This window comes from Megalobrama amblycephala, linkage group LG16, assembly GCF_018812025.1.
Source record: "Megalobrama amblycephala isolate DHTTF-2021 linkage group LG16, ASM1881202v1, whole genome shotgun sequence".
In the NCBI taxonomy this organism is placed as follows: Eukaryota; Metazoa; Chordata; class Actinopteri; order Cypriniformes; family Xenocyprididae; genus Megalobrama; species Megalobrama amblycephala.
In genome coordinates, this window is record NC_063059.1 from 37,182,214 (window position 1) to 37,202,811 (window position 20,598).

Sequence of the window (20,598 nt, forward strand, 5' to 3'; positions counted from 1 at the left end):
CGTAGGGAATGCTGTCACTGACAGCCTTTGTGTGACCCGAGGGTGAGTTGCTATCTGGCGTTTCTTTCGAAACGGCTTGACGTTTGTCTAGCCATCTTGACATGCACTCTCCTCAAGCATGGCAGCATGGCGGCATGGGTATATCATTCCCCAAATGTGGTAAATGCAGAGTAGAGTTCCCTTTCGAAAGGGAACGTCTCAGGTTACGTACTAAACAGTCCCTCAAGATGATATGATACTGACTGATTCTCTAGGGACTCCTTATATACTTCCGGGTCGCGCTATGATGATGTCATAGGCTGTCGCGGGCCAATAGGATTGGAGTGATTTGATACTTGGCTTTCAGACATTGGTTCACGTGTGACGTTCCTCAAATGCGGTAAATGCAGAGTCTCGTTCCCTGTTCTCAGGGAACCATGGTTACATACGTAACCTGAGATGTTTTGAAGCCATCAGTTCCAAAAACATTTATCTTGGTCTCATCACTCCAGAGTATAGAGTCTCAGAAGTCTTCATCTTTGTCAGCATGGGCCCTGGCAAACTCTTGGCAGGACTTTTTGTGCCTCGGCTTTAGGAAAGGCTTCTTTTGTGGACAGCACCCATGCATGCCATTCCTCTGCAGTGTATGCCATATTGTGTCACGGGAAATAGTCACCCCAGTTTGGCTTTCTACTTCTTTAGATAACTGCAGTGAACTTGCATGCTGATTTTCTTCAACCCTTCTCATTAGAAGACGCTCCTGTCGAGGTGTTAACTTACGTGGACAACCTGGACGTCTCTGTGAGATGGTTGCAATTCCATCTTTTTAAAAAAAAATTGTACCACTTTTGCTACAGTATTCTGACTGATGAGTAAAGCTTTGCTGATCTTCTTGTAGCCTTCACCTTTCTGGTGTAAAGAAATTATTTTCTTTCTCAGGTCTTGTAACATTTTTCTTCCATGTGGTGCCATTGCTGACAGCATGAAATGGGAAGGGGTTTTAACACCCTTTTATAGTCAACTGTCTGCTGGACACCTGTGTAATGAATAATTAGACTCACCTGTGGTTGAATTCTTGTTAAATTAGACATTTGTAGTCTAAAATTTAGCTTTGCTCCAGAGACTTTCAGTGGGGTGTACTCATTTTTGCATCACCCTAATCTGAGTAAAACTGAAAAATTTGTACTCTAACTTATATTATTAACCTTACTTACTATCATGTTATAAGTTAAACAGATGTTACAATTAACATGTATTAATATATTTAATAAATGAACATTTATTAAAAAGTTTAATGAATAATAATTAAACAATAAACATTATTAAATTGCTTATTAATAAATGTTCACCCTTTTGATTATTATTGTTGCCTCTGGTAATTATGTGTCTGATTTTTAATTTCCAACCTATTTTGGGTTCATCTTAAGCCAGCCATATAGTCATTTTTAAACAATAGTTGGGTTAAATGAAACTGCTCAGCATGTTGGGCAAACATTTAATCCAACCGCTGGGTTAAAACAACCCAATCGCTGGGTTTGTCTATTTTCAACTCAACTTGGGTTGTTTTTAACCCAGCATTTTTTTAGAGTGTACAATAAATAAAAGCTGAAATGAGGATAAACATGGTTTATGCTGACCACAATGCGTTTTGCATTGTACTATTGACATTTAGAAACTAAACAAACTATAAAAACAAACAGGTTGAGTAATACTATTAAATTAGCATTAATAAATATACAGTAGTGGAACAAAAGTGACGTTTGGAGCAGTGTTAATTTTGGCAGGCATTTTTGATTTAGTCTTAGTCTTTATCTTCAGACGAAAATGCTCTTTAGTCTTAGTCACATTTTAGTCATTTTAGTCTTTCATATTTTAGTCTAGTTTGTCTACGAAAAGTCATCACATTTTTGTCAAGTCTTAGTCATTACTTTTAGTCAAACTACAGTTACCAACATTAATTTTGATAGCTATTTTATATGTAGTCTTTAGACAAAATTGTCATTATAATTTTTTCTCTTTAGATCAATTAATTTAGGCTTATGAAAAATATGAATTCAAAGCCGCAGATTTGTGCACGAAACAGAGTTTTGTGCTGCTCTGCTGTGGCTTTCATTGCAAAATAGAGTAAAAATACTGACAATATGGTTTCAAAAATGCACATCACTTAATATTACCCTTTTGTTTGTTGAGTTGTTGTATAAAATCAATATTCAGGATATTATATTGTATTATATTCGGGCAATATTCTTGCTGGTATAATATGATCAACATTAAAACAGTAACTCGCAGAAGGGTATGTTTTTGTATCAAAGAAAGTTTTAATCTTAAATCTACATGCAGTCGGTGTCTATATTTGTTCTTCATTCTAATAAGTGCTAAATCCCCACTTTCACAAAGGTAACATTATATTGTCGAGAACATACTAATGTAGCGCGATGCTGGCTTGTGTGGGTGCAGTCAGTATAGACCGCGAAAGATTAGGTAATCTGATTGAATGTCGTGTATATACAACATTTTACCTGCTAGAAATACATGTTATTCATGTTATTTTAAGGTGGAGTAGAATAAAATGAACAGCACTTTTCGCGTACGTCAGTTTGAGAACCACTGCTGGATATCAGCCTGCACTTTGGTCCCAGATTTAGTCAGTAAACAAGCAGCACAATATAGACCAGGCACGTGCACAGGTAGGGCTCAACCTGTGCAGATCACATGCCCTTTTTGTCCTTACACTCCGAAGTGCCCTTTTTTTTGGAGGTGTTTTATTTTATTTATTTTATTGAATAAATCAATGAATTTTCTTGAAAAAAATCAATAAATTTACAAATATATTTAGCCTAATAAAGGTATTAAAAAGAGCTTGTGACAAAATCTTTTTGTATCCGCTCAAACTGTCAGTCAAACCTCTTAACTCCGCCCCCTGAGTGCAGCGAACTGAAGTTCCACAGCAGAGCAGCTGAACGTCTTGCTACAGTAAATAAATATCTTGTTGTTTGAATAAGTAGGCTACAACGTTGTCTTTATGAAAGAAACATTAGTATGTCTATAAAGTTTCATATTTTATGCATTTGAGGCCTGAGACCGGCGGCGAAGAGAGAGGGAGGTGGCTAGCATTTGCCTTCTAAGTCATAGCCAATACCAATTGCACATTTGCACATATTCGCTGGTCAAAAACCCGGCGTAACTGCATTTGAATTTGACAAAAAAGCGACTGAGTGATCCCCGTCGTCAGCTAGGTAAAATATATTTCTAAGGAATTTCTTCTTTGATTTATGATGGCTATCTGCATACACTTAATTCATTAACATTTAATCGTATTATATATGGTCACACAGTATGGTTAATGTTTACGATGTTAATATGTATTTGCTCGCTAGATAATGTTTTTAATCTAGTATTGTATACTCCCCGCTCTTCACATGTATAAACATAGTAAAACATGGTTTTACTACAGTAATGTTGTAGGAACTAAAAAACATTACAGAATCATCAGGTCACTGTGCTTCTTTATATTTTATAATGCAGAATGTAATGTGTGTGTATTAATGTGTTGATCTTCATCTTCAAACACATGGCTCACAGAAGATTGCTGTTGTAATTATTTTTAAAGAAGCCCTGAAACCCTGTATATATGTGTGTGTGTGTATATATATATATATATATATATATATATATATATCGTGCCCTTTTTTTTCAGTTTCAGCACATGCCCCTCAAAAGGAGCATGCACGGCCCTGATATAGACACTTTAATTTAAGTAGAAAATCTCAAATGAAGAGCGCTGAACTCCAGCTTACTTGTGTTTTCAGATCATCCGCGCTTCAGTGTAGAGAGGGCTCGTGTGCGGGGTTGCCAGATTGCAAAGATTAAGTAAAACGTGTTCTTTTAAGAAAAGCGTGGCCGCTCGTAAAGACAGTCTGTAATGTTTTGTCTCCTTTATTCGACAAAAACAAAAAGTGATTTCAAAAGAGTGATTTTGGTCAAGTGTTTAGTCTTTTAGCCACATTTCAGTCTCATCTTTTTTCGTCAACGATATTGCACGTGTAGTTTTAGTCACGTTATCGTTAAATGAAATTGGTGTCGTCTCTCATCGTCTCGTCTTAGTCATAGAAAAAAAAGTCATCAACGAACATTTTTCGTCATAGTTTTCGTTAACGAAATTAACATTGGTTTGGAGGGGATATTTGTTTTTAATGACCTTACAAGTTTGATTAAACCATCAAAATATGAAGAAAATATTTTATATTTCTTTAATATTAGGGAAGAACAAAACACTAAACTTGGTAAAGGTATTTATATGACAGAATTATTTGGCAAAAAAGGCACACTACAGCTACAGGTTTTATTTTACTATGCCAAGAAAAAAAGATCAGAAAAAAATCTCAGGAAAAGAACATATTGTTATTGCATATGTTCATAATTTCTTTGCATGACAGCCTGGCCAAAAATTATGTCCCCACAATTTGGCATGTTTCATTGCGTTATCATAAATAAAACAATTGACTCCAAGCACAACTACTGTACGCGTCACAGTTATGTTTGTTTTATTTTTCATGGACATTCAGTTTGTATTCATTAGTCACATATTTTCCTTTATTCAGTTTTCTTGCTACTCTTTTGTTGTCTTGGTCAATAATATGATTTGCCATCATGTTCAGCTGTTACCCTCATTATGGTCTGTATATCAGTTCATGTGTTTTCAGTGTTCATTGTCCGGTCTCGTTAACAGATGTGTGTAAACTCTCATGCCTGCTTTGGATATTATTAGTAAACATTATGTTGGATCGATATTCATCTGTGTCTTCATCTGCCTGTCTGAACATACGCGTTACAGAAGACCAGACCATAGACTTTAGCAGTGCAATTCACTGCTTTGGCCCAGAAGGGTTTTGACTTCATCCAATACACTGTGGAATTCTGCCATCTCGCCATCCTCTCCCCCTATGACAACGAGACCCTCAGATCACTATATTGGATCGGGGCCAACTACTACCACCCAGTTGACCTTCCAGACACCTTGGGACTTCACTGGAGGGACGCTGTCTTCAAGCGCGCATACCCCCAATCCAGATTGCAGCAGAAAGCAACCCCAGAGCCCAGCCCACCACCCTCCATCATGGAGCAACAATCTGAGCCCTTTACGTCTGACCTGGCGTGCGAGCCGGCCAATTAGTCCATGACAGAGGAGATATTAGTGGAGTTCGAGGGAGTTCCCTGCCCACAGCCTCGCCGTAGTGAGTGAGTGCATACTGCACTGGGAAATGGATACGTTGGTCTCACCCGCCCTCCCTCTTCCACCACCTCTTCTAATTCCAGCCCTGTTTTCGTCATCTCCTGTCTGCCCTAATGTTCACCCTTCACCTCCTCACTGCATTTGGGATTCACCTGAGGCATCCTCGACCGGTCTAGGGGATTCACTGGCTTCGCCTCCGGCCGCTGTCCCCACCACTCCACCTCGGCCCATTGTCCTAACTTCTCCACCACCACTCCTCCCTCCCTCGGCTTCACCGTCAACCACCGGGCCCATGACGTCACCGGGCTCCCTCGACCTGCCAGCTTCACCTATGTCGGACATCGCCAGCCCTTCGCCATGGACTTGTGCGCCTACCACTACACTCCGGCTCTCCACTCCTGCAGCTCATCTAGCTCCGCCCTCCCTCAGGCTCCACATCAGTCCTCAATTGCGTCAGTTCCAGCGCAGCCCTCCGGTTCTCCAGTTCCGCCTCAGGGGTACGTCGTGACAGCTCCGTCGCGGCCGCTGATGCCTGCGGTGTTGCACGGATCCATCAACCCTCCAACTGCGCCCAGGACTCTTTTTCCTCCAGCAACGTCCCCATCGTCCGTCCCCATGGAAGCGTTGGATGCTGTACCACCATGGCTCCTCCCTCCGGCAACGCCACCATGGGGCACTACCTGCCTGGGCATCTGGAGTTCATCCGGTCTCTGCCCAAATAAACCACCTCACTGGCTATTACCACCTCCGGTTCCTTCATGGTCATTAGTACCATCATCTCCTCCCTGGTTTATACTGTCTGCCTACCTGCCTTTTGCCAGCCTTTTGTCCACGCCTCATCTGCCTCCAAAGCCTCCACCCTCCCTCCTTCATCTGTTTGTTGTTCTTACAGCGCGAGGTCGCGCCTATTCGGAGGGGCCATTATATCACAGTTATGTTCGGTTTTTTTTCGTTTTCATTGACATTCAGTTTGTTTTCATTAGTCAAATGTTTTCGTATATTCAGTTTTTCCACTACTCCTTGGTTGTCATGGTCACTAATATGATTTGCCATCACGTTCAGCTGTGTTACCCTCATTATCGTCTGTATATCAGTTCATGTGTTTTCAGTGTTCATTGTCCAGTCTCGTCAAAAGATATGTGTGCAAACTCTCTTGCCTGCTTTGGATATTATTAGTAAACTTTGTGTTGGATCGATATTCATCTGTGTCTTCATCTGTCTGCCTGAACACACACATTACAGTATGCAATTTGATTACAAAATCTTTAATAAATGTTTTAATAATATTTGAATAAAGGGTGCATAGGTCAATTTTCTTAGACCAGACATCACTTTTGTTCACCTTTGTGCAAAAAAAAAAAAAACTATATTGGGTCTTGTAATCTGGGTTGTGAAGCAAATTCAGTTGAGAACCACTGATCCAAATCACATATATATAACACTCAGTGCATATTTGTTTTGCTAGCAAAAAACTATAATTTTGATTGAAAGCTGATTTAATCTTTATTTTCTTCTGTCTGCAGAAATGTCGCTATGAGACATACGTCAGCCTCCTGCAGGCCAAGTTCCGTGCGGGAAGTGACGACTTGGATAAGATTGAAGGCAGTTTGTTTAGCGGGGAGGGGAAAGAAGGTTACCTGCGCAAAACTCAGTCTAGCCCTTCAATCAGCCAAAGTCAAGGGGTTAATGGACGGGCCAGTCATAAACACACCCCAGAGCACAATAGCTGAAGAGCCTTCTTTGACCTCTGAACTCATGTGACAGACTCCTGTCTGACTCCGACTGCAGTGGGTTTTCAACTGAGAGACATACAAACGTAGCAGTATAATATCATTATTATTTCAATGTACAGTAAATTTATTATGACCATTATATGTATTATTAATATTATTATTACAAACATTGTTAATAATACTATGAATATTATTATGTGCCAAATATGAAAAAATGAGGAGACCAAGACTGTAAAAGTGGGAAGAAATGAAAACACTGCATATACTGTCAAGAGAAAGTGAACTGCAGCATCACAAATGTGTTTTGCAAGATGCACTGTGACATGCAGCCACGTTGTGATGTCATTTAGAACTTTACTATGACATCACATTGTCATACAAAGATTTTAATTTAGATTAAAGGGACAGTTCACCCAAAAATTTAAATTCTGACATCTTACCTTTACAAACCTCTATGATTTTCTGTCTTCTGTCATTAAAAAAGGTATTTTGAAGAATGTTGGAGTCCAACATTCAACATCAGACCCCATTTCTTTTCATTGTATTGTCAAAAAAACACTGTCTGAGACATTTTCCAAAAATATCTTCTGTGGAAAGAATGTCATACAGTTTTTGTGTATTTCATTTTCAGTTTCAATTTTGGGAGAACTGTCCCTTTAAGAACCATGTTATGAAGACAAAAAAAAAAAAAAAAACTTATGACATCACAAAGAAACAATGTGATGGTTTAAGAATTTAAATATGACTTGTGTCATTTTTTTAATGTTAAAATCTCAGTTTAATATGCAGAGACAACAATGATTTTGAAGTAAATATTTCCCTCAATAAGTTTGACCAGCCTGACATGACAATAGTACAACCAATAGCATCAGTTTGACCAATGGCAGACAGGGAGTGCTCTGAAAATCAGTTTGAAAAGTTGTTGCAATTCCTTAGTGGTGCAGAAATGAAACACTTCACCTTTAAATAATTCATGACATTACTTAGCAGTGTTTGACATTCTTTATGACATCACAATGTGTCTATCCTAAGGCTGCGGTAATGGCTTCCTGATTGTCAGGTCTAGTTTAGATGTAGCATTTGATGTACTTGTGAGACGTTCACAGTATCAGCCTCACGAAGTAGCCAGTTTAAGGGCTTTGCCACACGCTGGGGTGCATGTAAAGATTTATGTGGGCTGTCTGTAGTGTTAAACAACTACCCCTTTGTAATTATTTATTATATTTATGAATTGTAAATTTATTTCTCTTTTTGGAGCCAATATAGTGGACTACAGGAAGACGCTTGTAAAGATGAATACATTTGACCCTTGATTAGTTTAACCCACACCATTGTGTTTTGTTTATTTTAAACTCATTTAACTAAGGAGCTGATGGTTGATGATGGATCCATGGATATAACGGATGTTGGAAAGTGCAGTGTCTTAACATGGGACAGGGTATGTAATTGTATGCGCACAAGCAAGGAAAGCTGAGCCTGAGTATGCAATGAAGAAGAGGAAGAACATTTCGGACTTAAAGTGACACCCTCATTTTCTCTATTCAGTGGACCACAAAACCTTTGTGTATCTATGTGCCTGCAGAAAATTCAACCTGGACTGAACATTGAGCAGCAGGGCTGCAAACAACATGCAATGAATCTCTCAGCCTCTTCATCTGAATCACTGTAGCCAACCCAAATGTCTCAGTCCTGGAAAAGTGTCACTTTTGAAGAAGATAGTTGTTCATGAGCCACCAAATAGGACCCTGAAACTTAACGGTACAAACTTTGAGCAAGTACAAGTAGATTTTTATAGTCCTGTTGTAAAGCATGAGGACAGTGAAAATGAGAGAATGAGCTTTCGGCTCTTTTATGCTTTATGGATGTTGGAGTGATGTAAGAGCTGCAATTTTATACATTCTTAGTAATGGCTTTCTTAAAGGGACCTCTATAGCCTACTTTTCGCTTTGGCTGTTGTGCTAACATGATTTTCCCATTTAGGGTAGAACTAAGATGCTGTTGTAATGAAATATTGTGATGATTATTTATCTCCCATGTGGAAGGAATCCCTGTGTTTCATCTCATTTAAATACTCCTTGTTCCTGTTACACAGGTTAGGATCTCATTTGCTAAGTGTTTCGTTTATTATTTCTTATAAAACTGGTATATCATTGAACTAATTTCTAATGTCTTCATTCTAATCCAAAAGTCATAGATTTTCTTGGGAAATCCTATTACACATTACTATCAAGCCAATTAACAAGTCTATGGCATCATCATGAAACATCAAGCCATTTTACTTCTGTTTGATGTTCTTCAAAAAGGAAGTTTTTGTAGAGGAAGCAAGTTTCCTTTGGAATGAATTCAGGTTAAAATGTCAGTGAAACTAGAGTGCTGAAGGAATGAGTCCTAAATCCCAGATATGAGTTCACATTTTCGCACATTTTCGTTTTTTTTTTTAATGGGATTTTGGTTAAATGCCTCAAATAAGCTCTGTGGTTTACACAAGCTCAAGGTATTTTTTTACACTTTATTCTACCACATAAAATACACCAGTAATACCATATTCATGATTTTTTTAAGCTTTAGCATGTCTTGAAAAAGGCAGTTGCTAACAAGTGGCATAATTGGACTACAGAGGTTGTCAGTGACATTATTATGTTATCCCACAGAACAGGAAATCTTTTCACTAGTTGCTTTTACAGCCTCATTGTGTTTACAGTATACTCTTGCAAACTATTCTAACAAAAAAAATTCAAATTTGTAAATTTTAAATAAAGATTGAAAAAGTTGTCAAAAACATGGTGTAGTTCGTTTATAGCCAAACGTAAGCTATTCAGGCTACGAAATACATAAAATTGTTCATATGTAAAGATTACCTTCAGATCGCAATTTCAGAAATTTTTTGGGTGTAGGTCAGACTTGACAAAACATTTGTAGCCAATGCATTTTTATATTCTGTGAGAGTTTTCTAATCATTTTCTAAGTACATTGTCTGCAATAGCCTTCAATGAGGACATATATATATATTAGGGGTGTGACGAGACAGGTAGCTCATGAGACGGGACTCGAGATTGAGTTCACGACAACGAGACGAGACAAGATTTTTACACACTATATTTAAGAAATCCTCAATGGCGAAATACATGACTATAAAAAATATTCTGCAGGTGTATTTGAAATGTTTTAACTAATCATCTTGTAATGAATGTCATTTCAGTTCTACTTTCTATCATATGCAGTAAAAGACAACAATACTCAAGCACTGTAAAAGGTTTTGCCACAAACTCAACTGACTGACTTCTCTTCTGTATGATTTCAGTCTCTTCAGAACTTATTGTACATGATTTATGAGCTTCTACTGTCACAGATCCCTTGTCTCCAGTACTCCAATTCCCATGATCCTTCTGTTCTCCACACCTGCACTCACTTCCCTCGTCATCTCCCCTTCATCACTTATCATCATCACCTGGACTTCCTCGTTTGCACTCCCTATATATATGGACTCACTCCCTTCACTCCTTGTCTGTTCGTATATGTTATTCGTTGTGTTGATGTTGTATCTCTTCGTTGTATCATTAAATACCCATTTGCTGTGGAAGTCCGTGAATGCTTCATCCTTACAACACCAACCGTAACATCTACAACTTTTGACCTCCTAACTGAACTCCTTTCCACAAACGTATCATAGAAATAAAAACAGTATAAATAAAAACGGTAACACTTTACAATAAAGTCTCATTTATTAACATTAATGTATTAACCGACATGAACTAACAATGAGCAATATATTTGCTACAGTATTTATTAATCTTTATGTTAGTTAATAAAAACAGTCATTCATTGTTAGTTCATGATAGTTCACAGTGCATTAACTAATGTTAACAAATGAAACCTTATTGTTTGTGCTTAATAAGATTAAGAGAAAACTGTTATTCATTTTTATGGTAACACTTTACAATAAGTACAACCATAATCGCACTCTCTCAATATTCAAGTGCAAATAAGACCAAATTTTCCTTTGATACAGAGCTAAGAGATGGTTACAACTACACTGCCCAGGCTAAAATAGCTTTCATATTGAGAGATATTTGCATTCATCAGGGAGCCGCTTTCAAAATGCGGGGTATTGAAATCGCGTTTGAATGCGTGTTCGCGTTTACTTTCACTTCCGCGCGTATTCTGTAAATATGGAACGGCGGCGATCGTTATTCAACTGAATTAAATGTTTTTTATTTAAATACGAAGCAAAACGACAGTGGAGGCGTAATGTAAATGTAGCGGTGGCATATTCTTTCCTCTTTCCTAATCATCCTAACACTCTGTCATGGTAATATCACGAGACTACTTTTCGCCTCGTCACATTTTAGTCTCGCACCCCTAATATATATATATATATATATATATATATATATATATATATATATATATATATATATATATATATATATAATGCCAAACTCAATCTAATGCTTATGTGACCCACCTGAGTAGCAAATATCACATCATAGTTCTCGGCTGTGGCATAAATAAAAAATAGAAAGATTGTTCTTCATTGCCTGAAGTTCCTGTTTCATTTAGAAGTGCATGAATTAAAGTAAGTTATTGTCATTCACAATGCTTAATGGGATTGTATTTCCGGAGCACTGAAATTCACATAATAGAGGAATTGTCATAATATTGTCATGCTATCTATTAACAGATTTTAATTTTCCTCAAACTACAAACACAATATCAGTTATCCACCTGTAATGACTGAGGCAAATCAGAGACAATTATTGGTTAGTTAACCAATAGTTTTAAGCTCACTCTGGAGTCTGTCCCCATCCCCCGGGAAGTTTTCAGTTACAAGTTTATTGCGCTGAGGAATGTGGTTGCCGCATGGAGAACAGAGTAGAGACACAGAAAATCTGCATCTTCCCTGCATTTTCCACACAGAACACAGACTCTATGGCATTAATGTATAGACAGACTGTGCTATAAATGAATCCTTCTCAGGAAATGGTATCCATTATTACTGATGTTGTATTGTACTCATTGTATTTACATGTTTGATGATTGTTAAATGTTATGACCTGCACGGTAACTTCAATCATGCCATGTTTAGTGTCTATACGTTCGTAGCGGGAAGATTTAAATGCTTGTGTATGCGGTATGTCCATACCTGTGCAACACATCAGTATTACAAGAATCTTTAATAGATCTGATTCAAGAACTCAGCTTGTTAATCTTTCTGGGTTGTAAAAGCCCTGACAGGAGGGGTGTTGCCACCAGGAATTACAACATCTTCATTGGTCCGGTCAGCAACTGAGAGGTGTGACTTTGACCAGAGGTTAAAACCCAGCGAACAGTGACACTCCCTCTCTTCTCTTTTTCTCCTTGCTTCTGAACGACCGAATCGATCTCCTTGCGGCCGGCCTAGGCCAGGCCTGCAAGGCCTGTAGGCCTCGGCCTACAAACGAGCCATGTGCTCCTCATCCCACATGGAAAAGACTGGCAATAACTTCGGACTGAATCACCCAAGATCTCTCCTCAGATGGCAGAGCCAATGCTCCTCAGCCTAAGGGCATCTTGCAAGTATCGTACATTTTAACACTAAACAGCGAGTTAGTATTAATTTGTAAGACTTACCTTGCTATTGCTGAAGAAACTGATGATTCCTTTCCAGATTGCCTTTGACATTTCATGTAGCTCTAGTAACAGCATCTCTTCCGGTTCAACTCTATCATTACTCATTCTGACTTGCGTGTGTGTGTGTGTGTGTGTGACCCTTTATGCATGTTATGTTATGTGTTTGTTAGTTTAGTTATGTGTTTGTGAGTTAGTTAATAAAGATTGTGCACAATACACGTTTGGTTCTGACTCCGTCTGCTAATGAATTGCCTCTTAAGTGATAGATCCGGACTACGTGCTCAGGAAATTGACATTTCTTAGAATTAATAAACAATCAACACTGAGCGTTCACTGGACGAACAGGTTAACTGATTGTAATGTTAATTTTAATGTAGCTACGTCCAGTTAATCTGATTAACGGATTTGCATATTCATAATTAATCATAATTAATAATCATAATGAGTTATGAATAATTATTAATATTTCCCCTTTGAGTTAATTTTCGCTACATATTTGATGGAGAATGCGGGCATCATTTTAAACAATTGTTTGCAGATGGACCAGTAATCAATTATGTGTTTGATAATCTTTATTGACATCTTATACATGCACATACAAATTTCTGATAAAATCAGCAAAACTGGGGCTTTGAATGCGCATTCCCTTGAACGGCAGAACGTTCCTCGATGCTATAATGCATGTTTAAATTGTATGAAGAAGCTAACCTGAAATTATCGAAGAAATCATAATTTCAGTTGCTAAATTAGCGTAAAACTTTTCTGACAACGGAATCGCAGATTAGTAGCGCGTACAAAAGGGTATCAAAAGTAATTAACCTGAACTTGGGCGTAGAAACCCCCACTTTCAGCTTTAAATGCATAAGTCTTTCTGACGATGGAATCTCAGATTAGCAGCACAAACAAATAAACTAACCTGAATCTGGGCGAAGAAATCCCCACTTTCAGCTGTAAATGCATAAGCCTTTTTCTGATGACGGAATTCCAGATTAAGCAGCAAAAATTTACCTGTGTGACGAAGAAATCTCACTACAGCGTTTGTAATGGTGTTCTGGGCGAGACTCCCCAGTCACCGATTAAAGGCCTTTTTACTGTTCGTTCCGTCACTGTATTCATATTCATGCGCAGGACCGCACATATGAAACACACGCAACGAACCTGTGGTGTAAATTCTAGCGTAGCTAACTAGCAATCCACCACCGTCTGTGAAGTGATGTGCTGTTGTGATTTGTGAGTTATGCGTGACCACACTGGAGTTCTTAATGCGGGCTTGCAACGTGGTTAGAATTCTGCTCCATTCTGATCGTGTTGCGGGCTGGCATTGGTCTCCTGGCAACGCATGACAACAGAGCGTGTAGAGCAGACACCTCTGAAAGTCTGATACCAGCACACCCACATCACAGACTGTTGTGCAAACAACGAATCACGCGTAGCCGAATCTAGCTCTATAGAAACCCTACGCGTATACCCTACGAGTTAAAACCCTTTACCTCGACTAAAAGACTATAAGACCTAGACATGTGCAAGCATGAAGCATTCAAGCCAAAGACTTTATAGACTTTGGGATTCCCTTTAGGAGGGATTTTGATTTGAACCGCTGATGGGAACACAATGCGTTGTGAAACACCGAATCAAATGAATCAATTGCGTCACAAACGATTCACTGTTCGAACCGCTCAAAGCGCCCCTTTGCGAGTCGGAACAGTAAGCGTAGTGAATACTAGAGACACATGAATACGAATAGCGAATATGAGACATCTTTAATAAACCATTCACAAATGTTATCAATTAAATGTGATCAATGAATCATCTAATCTCCTTAAACCTGAGGTTTCTGTCAAGACATGATATTTCAGTAAACTGTAGCGCTTATTGAAACACTTTGAAACTGCTAGGACGCATCACAAAGCCTTGTTTACTGAAATCACGTGACTGTGGCAGTTTGACACACGCTCCGAATCACTGATGCAACACAAACGATTCATTTGAGTTCCAAAGCTTCACAAGGCACGCCTCAAAAGGCACCCATCTCTGGTTTAAACCGTTTGTATGTGTGTGCGTGTGTGTGCGTATGTGGCGTCACTCACGTTGTCAAGTCTGAGTACCTCTATTCAGTCAAGTTAAATTTAAATTAAATTTAAAATTTAATTAAATCAATTTGTTTAGTTGCCTATCTCTACTTCATGCTAATACTTTGTTCACCTGACTTATCCCTATGCAGCCAAGTTGAATTTGGTTAAATTTGAAAATTTAATTAAATCAATTTTGTCTGTTTAACTTTCCTTTTAGATTTCTAAATCTACTAGGAAATTCTAATTTTATTTTGTTCAACTTCATTCCTCCTCTACGTGTCATTTTATTTCCTTCACTTTCTTTCTATATCTCTGTTCGGCCAAGTTGGATTTAATTAAACTTAGCATTTAATTAAATCAACCTGGGTATTCACATTCCCTAGGTCTAAAGGGACCTTCTGTTTTTATTTTATTTAATTTTTTTTTTGTGTTATTCTACTATCACCCTCTTCCCTTTTTCTATAGGATTACAGTAGTTCTAGAAACTGTTGTTTCCTTAATGAGGCATAATGAGTTATAGGTTATTACTACGCTAACACCTATCTCTCAGCTCCCCCTCCTCACTCCTTAGTGCTGAGTACATGAAGTACGGCCACCGTCCAGTGCACTTGGGGCTCCGGAAAGGACTAGAAACTCTTCCCGTTGTTTCTTCTCCTTTCGACCTCAAGGCATCTGGTCTTTCTCTGTTAGTCTAGAGATTAGGTCATCACTTGAACCAGTGACACCTGCTTAACCATATCTAGCAAGACTAAATGGGTAAAAAACCTCTTTCCTTCCTTTCCCTTTTCTTATTTCATTTTTTTTTTCTCTCTCTCTCTCTACCAGTTTGTTCTATTCATTTACCTTATGGTGATAATTTCTGGAAAGGAATCATCTGTACTCTGAGTAATAGTTTAATGACGTGTACCAGCCCCATCATCAGTCAACACAGCTTACAGCTGTCATCCAAGATAGTTAAACACCTTAGTCTCATGCTGGCATCCCCCACTTCAGCTAGCCACTTCCTATATGGCCCACATAGCTGTACGAACTTGCATTTGCCTGTGCTATCTCTTTCTCTCATGTCCCCATAAGTGTGCCTGTCTGCCCAGTACATCCAGCCCTGCCATCCAGGACCCCCTGGAGACCCAGCGGAACAATGTGATGGTTGCCCTTCAGCTAAAGCAGTCAACAACCTGCAAAAGCAGAGTAAGGGACAGCGAGATCGGCAGCACCAGCAGACACTTGACACCTGACCTGAGCCAAAAGGAGCTTCAATTTCTCCTTAGCCCATGCTCATACGGGCTTCCAACAGGAGGTAATTGAACGAACGCTGCAAGTCACTGAGTTCCACAGAGAACCAACCCACTCAGCATGAGAAGGCACAGGACAGATGCAAGAACCATGACAGAGCAGAGCAACTGAGGGAGGTCACCAGTCTTCAGGAGGCTCTGACAGCTGTTGAACTTTGCCAGTTAAAGAACGTAAGGTTTGAATTTAAAGAGACACTAAAGCTAAGGCCCTTGAGGGCCACCCGCATGCAGAACTGAAAATCAAACACTGACTCCACAATTCAGCAGCGTGAGAGACAAACACATTGTGGTCCGAAAAGAACTGAAACAGCCCGAACAACTACAAATGGACCACACAAGGAACTTGCAACCTGATGGACTTCGCAGCAGCAGCGAGAGCTCCCCCAACCCTTCACAAAGGGGGGAGGGGCCAGAGCCTGCAGCTTAGGAGACCACAGCACCAATGCCAACATAATAGACATTCCCTTTTGTTCCAAAGTCCCTGACTGGTGTGATCCACCAAGACAGGCTCTCTGTTCTGGATCACACCCCACCAGATTCACTATGTGTTTTGACTTAACAGCCAGAAAAACTCCAATTAGGCTATCAGCAGCTGAAGCCAGTCTGCATAAAGGATTTCTCAGACCCAGAAGCCTGAATGCAGATTGAGTGCTGCCCCCGACACCAAGCAGGGCAGATCTGAAAGTCCCAAGGTTACTGCCACCAACTCAGACAAACCTGGAATGAATGGAGGACACCAACAGGACCTTTGCCTCCTACAACAGCTAGTCACCCCTTTGGACAGCACAACCTGCCCTCACACAGTGCCACTCATGTGACCTGACACAGAGGGCCTGTAACACACAAGGCCCCTCAGCAGGGGGTTCTCAAGACCCCAATGACTTTGAACTGCAAACGCAGTGCTTTACCCATAGCTTCTATAAAGGTTCCTAGGCAGCATAGGGCATAAAGCTTTTAAAGTAGATGAAAATGTGTGTTCGCAGAAATGCAGGAGTCTGCAGTAGGAGTGGAAGGAAACCTTGTGTGAATGTGTAAATCTCAAATGCTCATGACTATCCACGACGAGCTATTTTGAAATATGACACTAGATTGAGCCGGTTAAGCCAGCATGGCCTAACGCCACTCGCTTAAACCATCGTCCAACTAAAAGTGTGTTTAATAATTGATAATTCCGACATGACGTTTGACAACGTTTGATTCGCATGTAGATCGATGGTGCTGGCTTGTTAGATGCAGATAAAACTATAGCTTGAAGTGACACCTCTGCCGTAACAGAAAGAGTCTTAAGACATTTTAGCATATGTTCAAATGGTATCAGTGTAAAGTTAATCTGATTTTAGCGAAGAAATCCTAATCTCAGTATTAGAGCGTAAGCCTGTGTTGACGAAGGAATCTCAGCTCAGCGGCATGTAAACTGTACCAGAATTGATTATTCTGCTTTGGTTGGAGAAATACCAATTGCAGTATTGCTTAACCTGTTTCTGATGAATGAATCTCAGTACAGTGTTATATAAATGTAGATTTGGGTAATGCTCCCCTTTTATAGTTAAGATTGATGTCATTCATCTAAACTTTGGCTGCATCTACAAGCATAGCTACCTCTTGACCAAAACTGTGTTTCACTCGCTGAAAGGAATATCAGTATACCTGCACAAGACGGACTTAACTATATATGCTTAAACAAGCTTTGACTTACAGCAAACTGTGTAATTACCCTTTAAACAAGTACAAGACGTTGTTTAAAGTAGAGAGAAGAGTTTACATGCCAAAACATATTTGCATTTTACTGAATGTAATATCAAGTTTTTGAAAATCTGAAAGTATAAGCTTCACATTTTAACTCTGTACGTAACTAGTTTGAAATGAGCAGACAGTCTTCATGAACTGTTTGAATTGCTGTGGTGTGCATTGGTTCCCATGACAATGACTTGTCACAGGAAGTGCTAACTCATCACCTTGTGATGCCATGGTGTAAACAAACCAGGCTAGGTGGCTAAGCTAACCCCACCTAGCAACCCTTCCGCTCAGGCTAAGCTAACTAATAGCTTCTACAGTTAGCGGTTAGCATCATTTATGTGAAGCCTTTAACTACAGCTTGTGTGTATGCAGTGTGAACTGATCTAAACCCATTCTGCTGTTTTAGTCACTTCTTTAAATCTTTTTATTGATTTTAATTATAATAGCAGTCAGCTATTAATTTTTACTAGTATTATTTCTTTCATCTTTGTGATTTACTTACATCTTCCTTTTTTCTTGTGTGGTTTAATTTCCCAATATAACCAAAAGCAACTAGACATACTCTCCTTCTTGATTTTGTTTATTTACAACAGTTGCTTCAATTTTATAAGCCAGCTACAAAGTAATCTGAACAATTACTAGGGCATAATTTTGAGCACCACTAATAAGCAGAATCTAATAGGAAAGCTCTCCTCGTCCTCTCCCTTTTACTTTCCTATTTGTTCAGAGGTCAAGCCTGTCGTGAGCCATCAGTAAGAAATACTAAGAAATAATTTGACCACAAGAACCATCTTAAGTCATTTGTTAAACCTAGCTGAATTTTATACACCTGGCTGCTCACTGTGCCTTTAGCCCTAAATTCTGTTTGATCTTGCAGTAGTCTCTTGCCCTTACTCTCACCACAAGCGTGCCTAAATGTTGCAGATGCTCAGCCTAACTGCCCAGATGGCAGACCAAAAGGACTGGTTAGGTGTCGTGAGGAACCTAACCAAAAGCAACTGGACAAAGATGGAAGAGAAGTAAAGGCAGATGACTCAAACCAGAGGTATGGTCACAATGATCTGACTGAAGTCAACTTCTTCCTGGCCCACATCCTCAACTGTTTTGAAACAGGAGGTGAACAACCTCAAACTCCAGATCACAGAGACTCACAAGGAGCTGATGCATGCTAAAAGCCACATAGACCAGCTAGAGATGGAGGCTCGGGACAGACACAAGGACCCTGACAGAATAGAGACACAGAAGAAAAGCCACAAACTGCAAACGGCTCTGACAGCTGCTCCGCAACGAGAGCAGCTGGAAAAGGCAGCCAGAGAAGACGTGGTAAAAGAACTCTTTCACAAATAGTCACTGTTAAAAATAGCAAATTCTGAACTCTAGGTCAAAGATGACACAATCAGGACCTGTGAACGTCCTCTGGATGTGTCCAGATCTGGGACTGAAGCTCTGACCCAGCAGCTGGACAACACCAAAGATGAACTTGACATGGCCCAAAGAGAACTAAGACTCTCTTGCCTGCAGCAGAAGAACCTCCCCCAGCCAAGCACAGAGGTACAGAGGGGGGAGCCAAAGCCTTCTGCTTGACACCTTATCAGCTAATTGCCTGAAATCCTCTAAAGCTACAGAAGGAGAAGGATTAATTCAGACAGACCCAGGCACCAGACCTACTACAGGGAGAAGCCATGGATGGAAACATCCTCTTCCTGCAGACACCGCATGATCTCAAACGTCAGGTAGCACAAGGGCGACTGAACATGCCTGCATCGAACCTGCAGGAGCTTCTAACGCTAGTAAGGAGCCCCTTGAACAGTACTTACTTGAGAAGTACTCAGAAGCACAAGCTTCTGACCACTCAAACAAGACCACTCAGACTTGCTCAAGCCAGCCACGCCACAAGAGCAGAGTGACACTGCAAACTTCAGGCTGCTTCTGACTGAGAGCAGAGGCTACAATCACCGGTTGCTCCTCTGCCATCAGACCTAGGTGAGTCTGAAACCCTCTTCACACTACAACTCCTGTAACCTCCTCCTACAACCACCTGCTTCACAGGCGTCCAGACGACTACTTCAACACCTGCTGAGCAAGCTCAGAGACCTGAACCTTGCCACCAGCAAACATCTTGCCCGCATTAACGGTACCAACACTAACTGTCAGGTGACACACTGTCAAGGCACTGGATGCTTTGATTCCTGCAGCACCAGCTCAGAGACCTGAGTTTGCAGACTGTCTGCATCAACCGCCATGAAACGACCACCACTCCAGGAGACACACACAACCAGGGCCCATCACAGCCTTCCAGCCTTGTGTGCCAGTGATGTGTCTGATCTTCCGGCACCGTCAACGTCGCTCACTGTTGTCATAAGAGAGACAACAACGAGCGAAAGGGGGGGAATTATGTAATGACTGAGGCAAATCAGACACAATTATTGGTTAGTTAACCAATAGTTTTAAGCTCACTCTGGAGTCTGTCCCCATCCCCCGGGAAGTTTTCAGTTACAAGTTTATTGCGCTGAGGAATGTGGTTGCCGCATGGAGAACAGAGTAGAGACACAGAAAATCTGCATCTTCCCTGCATTTTCCACACAGAACACAGACTCTATGGCATTAATGTATAGACAGACTGTGCTATAAATGAATCCTTCTCAGGAAATGGTATCCATTATTACTGATGTTGTATTGTACTCATTGTATTTACATGTTTGATGATTGTTAAATGTTATGACCTGCACGGTAACTTCAATCATGCCATGTTTAGTGTCTATACGTTCGTAGCGGGAAGATTTAAATGCTTGTGTATGCGGTATGTCCATACCTGTGCAACACATCAGTATTACAAGAATCTTTAATAGATCTGATTCAAGAACTCAGCTTGTTAATCTTTCTGGGTTGTAAAAGCCCTGACAGGAGGGGTGTTGCCACCCGGAATTACAACATCTTCATTG

The 20,598-nt window shown here is 39.9% G+C and overlaps 1 protein-coding gene across 1 annotated transcript in view; it reads left to right on the plus strand.

The window, feature by feature from the left end:
* LOC125248701 (PH and SEC7 domain-containing protein 2-like) overlaps positions 1-9,100 on the plus strand; it is a 28,777-nt gene extending 19,677 nt beyond the window's left edge. The window contains exon 5 of the mRNA XM_048160821.1: positions 6,736-9,100. Within this exon, the coding sequence (XP_048016778.1) occupies positions 6,736-6,942 (207 nt within the window). The 3' untranslated portion in view covers positions 6,943-9,100. The remainder of the gene's footprint in view (positions 1-6,735) is intronic.
* The last annotated feature ends 11,498 nt before the right edge of the window (positions 9,101-20,598 follow it).